This window comes from Aplidium turbinatum, chromosome 4, assembly GCF_918807975.1.
Source record: "Aplidium turbinatum chromosome 4, kaAplTurb1.1, whole genome shotgun sequence".
NCBI lineage: Eukaryota > Metazoa > Chordata > Ascidiacea > Aplousobranchia > Polyclinidae > Aplidium > Aplidium turbinatum.
Genome location: NC_137475.1, coordinates 11157024 through 11167172, shown reverse-complemented (window position 1 = coordinate 11167172; position 10149 = coordinate 11157024). Strand labels below are relative to the sequence as shown.

The 10149-nt window shown below is 36.9% G+C and overlaps 1 protein-coding gene across 1 annotated transcript in view; it reads left to right on the top strand.

Moving 5' to 3' along the window:
• Positions 1-1537: 1537 nt before the first annotated feature.
• LOC145768577 (ras-related protein Rab-5B-like) overlaps positions 1538-10149 on the top strand; it is a 25209-nt gene continuing 16597 nt past the window's right edge. Inside the window, exon 1 of the mRNA XM_082580103.1 lies at positions 1538-1754. Within this exon, the coding sequence (XP_082436229.1) occupies positions 1592-1754 (163 nt within the window). The 5' untranslated portion in view covers positions 1538-1591. The remainder of the gene's footprint in view (positions 1755-10149) is intronic.

The window sequence follows — 10149 nt, the reverse complement described above, 5'->3', positions numbered from 1 at the left end:
CTGTTGCGGTTTGCATTCAAAAAATGTTTTCCTGCTGCCGATCGTTAGTTCATCTATTGTTTTATGTATCAATACAGCATAAAAAGTTGCCCCCACGCATAAATATGCGTGGGGGCCAGGCCCCCACGGCTTAGGCGCCTATGTTCAAAATACATGTAAAAAATTACATACGAGTTATTAATTACGGAGATAGCATAAATTTGATGCTCTGAAACAAAGTCATATATTATCATATATAGTCAAAGTGGCAAATGCGCGGACGGACAGTTTTTACGATAATGCACGGTCCATCAATTTAGAAAATTAACCGGCGGTAAGTATTAACCGGCGATTCAATTCGATAATATCAAACCTCCATCTTTACACTCTAACTACAAAAAAAATTGGGCCTATATCACGTGAAAGTTACGAGTAATTAAGCATTGATTTCAACGACCTAATTTTTGGGCAAAATCAACTTTACGACCGGTTTTGCGAACTTTGATCTTCCGCTTTGCAAGGCAGCTTGATAGTTACTTTAAACTTTAGTCCAACGTAGAGTGGTTTCACTTTAACCTGAATAAGAAAATTTCTACTTCTGGCTTTCTTTGCCAATTAAAATCATTAATCAGCGCATTCGAAAAGGTTTTCCAGAATTTCATTATTGTTTTGTGACAAGCATTTCTATGGTAAACAACTTTACCTCGCATCCCCCTTTTTTCTCAGCTATTCTCTTTTAAATACCGGCGCGCATAGTCTTGTTCCTCCGTCAAGGGGTGGTAATTACACGCAATTCATTATGACGCAACCGAAGGCTTTAATTTATCACATGGGTGACATGGCTCACCCAGACAGTAAAATCCGCCATTTTTACATTGATTTAAATGTAAAAATGAAGGATTTTGCCGTCTGGGATGGCACTCAAAGGTAAACACTGGATAAAATGCAAGAATGCAAAAGAAACGATAGCCTAATGTGGAATAAAATACAAAATTCTCTAAATAAACAGAAGGCTTGGATTTACAGAAGGATTTTGTTGGATTACAGAAGGATTATCGTTGGATTTCCAAAAAATTGCCGAGTAGGGAACTAACTGATAAAGACTGTAGCCAAATAGGGAGCTAGCCCAATCGGACTAGCCAAATCGGACTAGCCGAATCGGGCTGTAGCCGAATAGGGCAATAGCCCAATCGGACTAGCCCAATCGGACTAGCCAAATAGTAGCAGACCTTATATAGTGACGTCATAACCGGTTAAATAGTGTTTCAGATTCAAAAACCGGCGCCGGTCAAATAGCCACTGCCGTAGAATAAAGATTAGATGCAAGTTGTGTATTATTTATCATTTTGACAAATCTGACAGTATACCCTGTGCTTTTTTTTACGAATACTGCACTGTTCTTAAGCATTGCAAGTTGGTTGCTGCAAGCAGCATCTATGCTAAGCATAAACAGATAGCTTGTTTTAGAAGAAACCTGTTTTTCATTTTTGATAGCATGTGCAAAAGTTTGACTGTGATTTTCTGTAATGTCGGATGATTGTTTTTATGTTTAGAAATTTTGTTTCATTCAAATTTTGTTTATCATAAAGTGCAAACCATAAATAATTTCATAATGGCAGCAAGAGCACCACAGCGATCAAACAATTCTTCAGCTCCCGGTAAAATCTGTCAGTTTAAACTCGTTCTTCTTGGTGAGTCAGCAGTTGGAAAAAGCAGTTTGGTGTTACGATTTGTAAAAGGACAATTTCATGAATATCAAGAATCCACAATCGGAGGTAAGCCAACTGTAACTGTCTGAATCAGCAAGTCAATCTTTGTATTGATCGTGCTGACATGAAACATTTTATAGTTTGTAAGAATGAATCAATTAAAGAAGGATTTATTTGTTGCCTGAGAACATGTTTATATATTATTATGTTAAAAAATTAGTAGGCTTAGTTGATAAGCATTATGCAAAAATGGTTATGCTCTTTTAAGATTTCTTGCTCTTTCTAAGTACGATACCATCAACCTTATTGCTGTTGAGTATAAAATGTTTGATTTTAAAACAGCAGTGTGCATCTTTTCACTGTCTTCTTTCATAGTTGTGGTTTTAAAGGTTTAAATGCTTTATCATAATGTTTGTTTTTATTTTGCTCTGTATCTATCATAGATATGTGTTGCACAGAATATTTTGCAAAGCAGACAGTCTTGGGAAGTCTAATGTAGAATGGCCCGTTTTGGAGAATGCAAATTGGAGAAATCCTGATTTGGAGACAGTCTTTTTCAGAGAAAGCCATTTTTGGATATTTTGTAAAAATTTAACTACTCCTTCTATTAGGGTGTTACATTTTTTTTACAACTTAGGGCAAAATCTTTCAATATATCATTTATTTGATGGGTTTTTGCACAAAAACTAGTTAGCACAAAAAATAAATTAAAATTATTTATATTTTGAGGTTCCACGCTCTATGGGTAATATTGGATAAAATCTAAAACATTCAAAAAAATGCAGGATTTTTATGCCTGCTATTTCTTGGATTTATTCATGTGTATTAACTTTTTTTCAGCAAATAGGCTCTAAAAACATTAGTTTATGAAATCAAGTTGTTGTGTACTTATCTGGCAACCTAAAATATGAAATGATATCTTCACGCGTCACTAGAAATCGGACTAAAATCTTGGATTGTGTTGGTTATCCAACTGAGTTACCGCAGCTTCAACTTCCTACTAATGGTGATGTAGCAAGAGCTTTCTTTTGGTTAAGAAATAAAATAATGCTTGATCAAAATACTGAAAAAATTCCATTTGTTGAAGTCAAGACATTGCTAATACAAAATACCATTCAGTTGTGGGGAAAAGCTGGTCTGCTACATGTTAACATTGATCGTGTAACTCAAATGACGAAAGAACTTTTTGATCAGGTGAAAAAACTTCAAGCTCAGCCATTATCTCGTCTAAACTCCCCAGCATATTTAATAAAAGTAGCTGCATTTTAGAGTAAACTTGAGAACTTATTTGATGTGAGTTCCTGTAAGTGCAAAATAACAGTTGAGCAGCAATGGCACAAGAAAACAGTATGCAGATGTGATTTTGAAAGGTGCATTCCAGTGCTAGAAGCAGGGTTTTTCATTGATCAGAGAAATAGGAGAATACAAGTGATTGGTGGTTTAGATATTCAGGAAACTAAAGCTAATACGAAAAGAATGGGAGCAAGTCTTTTAGGCGCTGACAGTTAGGCGCTGGTCTAATAGGCGCGCACACTGTGGCGTCTGGATATTTAGGTGCGGACATAGGCGCCGACTTTTCTTTTTGCACGGGGTGGCGATAGCACAATATGGCAACTTAAAAACTTTCAAACTGCATGTTTTTGTTTGATTTTTACTAAGCGTGTTTCGTAGATGCAATTGTCTTTTCACACCTGATTTGTAGCTCGATAATTTACAAAACAACTTTAAAACAAAGCACAGGAGGTATGTCGTGAAATTTATTGTTACGTTGCTGCTCTGACACTTAACATTTGGACAGACCTGACAGAATGCTCTATCTTTGCATCTATCGTATTCTAGCTATGGGAATTCGCTCTCCCACGATTTTTGATAGCTTCTCCCTTCAACAGCGATAATCCTGCTCGTGCTCGGTTATTCCACCTCCTTGATCGTGCTAACGCCTTTTGGCAGTATCACACTTTCATTTCGTTCAGGCGTTTGGTCACTTTGATGTTGGCTGAAATCCAGACTAGACGGTAGACGCAACAAAAAATGACTCAGTGGAGGGCTGCAATTTTGAGCGCTTTTTGCGGTGGCATTTTTACGCTGAATAAAACTGGAATGTGAGCGAAAACTTTTACTGGATGACTTTTCGTAATTTTTTCTGTGATGTAACAAGCAACTCCTATGTCAGACCAATAAATTCCCGCCTCACAGTTTGTCACGCATTGACACGCAATATTACTGCATGAAGTAGATAACAAAGTAGAAATTAAAGCATGAAGTAGATGACAGTAGCCTACACTCCAATTGAAATCGGAAAATAATTCAAAATCTTGAGTAATTGAAAAAGGTTGCTTTTATTAAATTGGGAATTGGCAGGGGTTGTAGCTTTCCTCGAATAGAATCATGTAAACGTGTAAATTTGCAGAACGTTAAAACTGCTCCTACTTTACTAAGTGCACTTTTTAAATAAAACTCAAAAAGTTTCGAAAATTGCATTTTAATGAAATTTGAAAATAGATATTCATTTATTCATTTAGGGGGTGAAGCTATCAATCATCGAGATAATTTTATTTCCAAGTATTTTATAGCTGTCATATTATAATTTATAGCGATATTATGAGCAGTTTAAAAATTTTCAAAAAAGATTTTTAAGGGAGGCAATGCAAAGATCGTATTTTATTGATTAATAAATCCCATTGTAAACCTAACAAATGTAACAATGACTTATGACAAGTAACAAATAAAACGATCGCAACAACAAGGAAAAAACTTGTAGCCACGTGTTGCGTAATCTTCACGTAGCTTGCTTGATGTTACGCGAGTATCATGCTTGTGACAAAAACAATCATTTTCTTCACAATACTGTATTGGTTCACCTCTTGCTTTACGTTGACTTAAAGCGAAAACCAATGATCAAAAAAAGATTTAAACGTCCGTTCAAATTACATTTATTTGCAGTAAGTAATGTAACCTAAACGGGGTGGCTGCCACCCCGCCACAGCCGTTACGGGGTGGCGTGGCCACCCCGTAACCCCGTAAGTCGGCGCCAGTGGGTGCGGAGCACTGTGGCGCTTGGTCATTTAGGTGCTATTCCTAGTAAAGTCTGTAGATTGTATCAGCTTGCCAGAAAATTATATCCTGGCTTCCGTGAGTGAAGCTGCTTAAACCGGCAATGCTTTTCACACAAAATGTTATATTGAACAGAAAAATATATTGTTGTTTTATTGATTTATTACTGTTTTATTTGTTGTTAGTCCAATAGCCTACCTGAATACACTATTACTCAGCGCTGCCTACTCCTAGAAGGCCATTTCGCATCCCGTAGCCTACTACTAGAAATCCTTGTAGCCTACGATTGCGACATGTCTTCTTGCTAATAGGCTAATCTATGTTCACAGCAATTTATTTAGTGGTACTGCTTAGCTTAAAATATCTTTGTTGATACGAATCAACTTTTAGTGCCTTTTCAAGAATAATTTCTAGCGAGAAAATTGCAACATCGACATGGCAATGATACGACATGGCAATGGTACAACACATCAACAAGCAATGATACTTTGCGCCTCAATGGATATATAAGAAAGCATGCTTGCCAACGACAACCTAAAAGTTTAGTACCCCCACCTACCCAGCATAAGTCTTTTGTTTCTTTACTTTATGTTAAGGGAGTTTCTGAAAAAATTCGGCGTATCTTAAATGAAATTGGTGTAAAAGTCGCTTTGAAACCTTTCTTGACAATAAGTAAATTTTTGCCGTCTTTAAAAGACCCCTTGAAACAAAGCGAAATCTCAGGTTTAGTGTACCAAGTTTCTTGTGATGATTGCAATTTAATTTATGTTGGCCAAACAAAACGAGATCTTAAATCTCGCATTAAAGAACACAAAAGAGCTTTCAAACATCAACGCCCTGAACATTCTGCTCCTTGCATGCATGCCATAACTTCAGATCATAAAATAACTTGGAGCAATTCTAAAATCATCATCAATCAAAAACCTCATGTAATGAATCGCAATGATGGCATCTCTTTTCCTGCTATCTATAAAAAACTATTGTAAGTGCTTATTTGACGTTTTTTAAATTGGTTTCATGCTGATTGTAAAACTGTGCAGTAGTGCGTACAAAACTCGATTCATGACTCATGCCGTTCACTCTCCTATCTTGTTATTTAAGTTTCTTGTTGATCGTTAACAGTTTAGTCTCCCTTTTTTTTCGAACTTATTTCAAACTTTGCGCGCGATAAGTTTTTGTCCAGAAGTTGAATTTTCATTTTGCATGTTTAGTTGTTTTCAGCAATATATCCTGTGTTTTGCCATGCTAGACAGGTAGTCACTACCTGGTCTAGCCCCCTGAAGAAGTCAGTCGTGTCTGATTGACGAAACGTCGGAATAAAAGCAGATTGTCACTGTATACATCTTGTGATAGTTTAGCTTAATTTGCACCAGTAGAACATCTCATATTATTTAAAAGTGAACTCATACATGTTCGGAAACTTGAATAATTTATTGATAAAGCTTTCCCCGACGCAAACCTGGACTAACAACAAATAAATGCTGAACACGCGCATTAAAAAAACAACATATTTTTCTGTTCAACATAACATTTTATGTGAAAATCATTGCCGGTTTAAGCAGCTTCACTCATGGAAGCCATACCATATTTTTTTGTTCAATATAACATTTTGTGTGAAAATCATTGCCAGTTTAAGCAGCTTCACTCACTGAAACCATGACATATTTTTCTCTTCAATATAACATTTTGTGTGAAAAGCATTGCCGGTTTAAGCAGCTTCACTCACTGAAGCCATGACCAACAATGCACACGCATTAACAAAACAACATCTTTTTCTCTTCAATATAACATTTTATATGAAAATCATTGCCGGTTTAAGCAGCTTCACTCACGGAAGCCATGACATATTTTTTTGTTCAATATAACATTTTGTGTGAAAAGCATTCCCGGTTTAAGCAGCTTCACCCATATATTTTTTCGGGAATATAACATTTTGTGTGAAAAAGCATTGCCAGTTTAAGCAACTTCACTCACTGAAGCCATGACCAACAACGCACACGCATTAACAAACAAATTTTTTTCCTGTTCAATATAATATTTTGTGTGAAAAGCATTGCCCTACGCCCCTACCTGCCAAGCTGATACAATCTACAGACTTTACTAGGAATAGCACCTAAATGACCGGGCGCCACAGTGCTCCACACCTAAATATCCAGACGCCACAGTGTGCGCGCCTATTAGACCAGCGCCTAACTGTCAGCGCCTAAAAGACGTGGACCCAAAAGAATTAGCAAATACAGCTGTAGAAACAATAGACCAGAACCATGTAGAATTCTTTATGAACAATCAATACAGGCAAGCAGTTCAGCAATTGATGACACCGAGTCAAATAGTGATGATAATTATGAAATGGAAAGTGCAGAAATCCAAGTTGAAGAAGATGAGGCTAGGCCATCTAAGCGTACAGAAAGGTTAAGTGTTGTTAGCACAGATAACTGCATTATGGCGGATAAAAAACTGGCTTCAAACCGTTTATCATCATCACTATTGAACTCAGCTGCTGAAATATTTGAACATCCAGAAGCAAAACGATCCCATGTTACAGTTTAACGGCATAAGTTGGCACTGAGGAACAGGTTGAAAGACTGATTGGGAATGTTAAGAAATGCTTGGAGGAAAAGAAAATCATGGATGCAATGATGACATAAGTGACAAAAAACTGAAAAAGATTGATACAGCGATCAGAGGATATGTTACTTGCATGACCATGACCAGACCACCAGTCTCGAATATCTGTAAGACACTTGATTTTTTTGTAATATTTCGTATACTGTATTTAAAATATACAGATACACTAGTGAGTTGTGGACTATGAGAGTTTGATATTATTTAGTAATACAGTGCATTTATTCAAGGGCGTTGGCAGGAGGGGGGCAAGGGGGGCCTTGGCCCCCCTGGAATTTGAACAATCAATATGACTGTGAAACGCATTATTTCAATAAGAAATGCCCCAAATTTTCCACTTAGCCATGACCAGAGGTGTAAAGTAATGAAAGGAATTCTATTTATGTAGCTTACTCAAGTGGCGCCCCCCTAAAAAATGTCAAAATTACAAAAAAAAGTTGCAAAAACGCCCCCCCCCCCCTAAAAAAAATTCTGCCGACGTTCTTGTATGTATTAGCCCATGTCTATGTTTCTTACCAGGACAGATTCAATAACATTAGTCATACTGTTACTGTGTTGTTCATATGATAAAATCGCCAATATCGGGTGAATCGTTAATGCAAATGTGGAACCTCAAAATATTATTTTAAGTGAAAAATATTTTGACATAGTTTGTTTGAGTGCATTTCCCACCACACAAACACTATATTGTAGTTGGTTTGAAAAAATGTAACACCCTACCTTTTATACATCCAAAGACGCATTCTGTTTATTTAGAGAATTTTGTATTTTATTTCACAATATCGTTTCTTTTGCATTCCGACAAAAAAAATATTTAAATTGAATTGAAATTTAGTGAAAAATGTTTGCTCACATAAAATTGACATATATCCTGCGTCGTCGTCTGTATGCAAACTTAGAAATTATTGAATTGCACTTTGAAATTTTGGAGCAAATCGGTGTTGCAATTGATCGGCGAAATGACCATTGCATTTACAAGCACGTCACGCCAGTCAGCAAAACAGTTTTTGGAGCTGGTATACAAGTCCCCCCCCCTTGGTAACTCGTGACAAAGACAGGACTCCTGCCGTGCATTTGCGATGAATGAGCATGATATCTCCAGAGTTACTCTCCATCTAGGGATGAGGAAGTAGGCAGTCATAGCACAAATGGCTCTTGGATTCCATCTAGCGTTGTGTAGAGATGGAAGTTTATGCCATTTGATTAGTGGAAATCTACGATTTTCTTTGAAGAAGCGGAATGCTCTGCACATCTCCAAGACAAACTTAAAATCATCCCTCCATTCTTGGTTTTCAACCATTTCCATCTCAATTTCTGGCTTGTAGGATTGCTGCAAGTTTTCGTAGTGTTTCACCACATCATTTACAAATTTGTGGTTGAGAGTTGGTTTGGTTGAAGACGTTGGATTGAAGAACTCTAATACATGCTTTAAGACTCTATCAAGAATATGATGTTGGCAACCAATATACTGTGGTTTATCAAAACCCTTGCTGATCATTGCATTTTGCAGTTTCACAACAACGCCATTCAGCCGTCCAGTATTAACAGATGTTGTGTCATATTTCACATATGATCATTTTCAAATTTTTCCATGCATCATATTCATCTAATAGGTTTTCTAAACTGCTGAAAATATCTTGAGCTGTTCCACTTTCACATTTTAGAACACCCAGTTTGATTTCTCTTGATGGACTGTTCAAGCATACTACCTGACATAGGCGTCAAAATAGGGTGGCCCGGGTGGGCGACGCCCACCCTGCCATGAAACGAGGGTGGGCAAAATATGTTTCGCCCACCCTGTTTTCATGACACTTATGAAGTGTTTGTTACAATTATTTCCGTTTTTTTTAAACGCTGAATTATCCAACCAATTGCAGCGTAACTTCTTGTTTTACGCTATGTCTCTCGCTGAGTATCCGACAGAACAAAGCAATTCCGCAACAACGCTGCGTTTGATCTTTTCTCCGAATGGTCTTACTTTCGTTACTTCACAATCAAACTTCAGTTCCCGGTCAGCGTAAGGGAATGTGAATATGACATCATAATGAACATGACAATAAAATAACCGATACAAACTAAAGACGTACTGAAACAATCGCTTTTACAAATCAAAATGCGGCAAATTAGGGTTGCCAGATTGGGCGCTTTTACGCCCAATTAGGCTACTTATGATTTCTCCAGGCGCTAAAAATTCGCGTTAGGCACTCTTTTTTGGATGGCGCCCAATTGGGCTACTTTTTAAAAAAATATAATATAACTTTTTATGTAAAAATTGTATATATCATGTTTAAGATTTTCACCTAATTCGTAGTTATTTCTTTGAGGAGCAGCGTTTTTGGAGGCCTTGGTCAGGCAGGGTTACCAATTTGGTATAAAGATGCCGATTTTCAAAAATATGCATGTTTAGGCTTTAATATCTGGCAATCTTGGCAACTTAAGTGATCCAGGTTTTCATGTTCAGTTTGTTTTTATTTCTGACCATCACAACGAAAAACAATATATATCAAACATAGCAGGGGTCTAGAAAAAAGTAGAAGCGACAAAACACGGACGCTATAACGTGCATGATGCCAAAGCAGGACAATCAAACAAATGTAAAAAGATGAGAAAAAAAGACTAGTGAATTTTTTTTTAACAATTTATATGAGTAAAAAAAAAGAGAAGAAAGATAGTTTCTACGTTGATCGACCTTGGTGGGTTATTAAAACTGTTGATGGTCTTGAGGGGAACACTCTTGATGCGTTAGTTCATCACAAAAAGCAATTAAACCATTTTTTGTGTT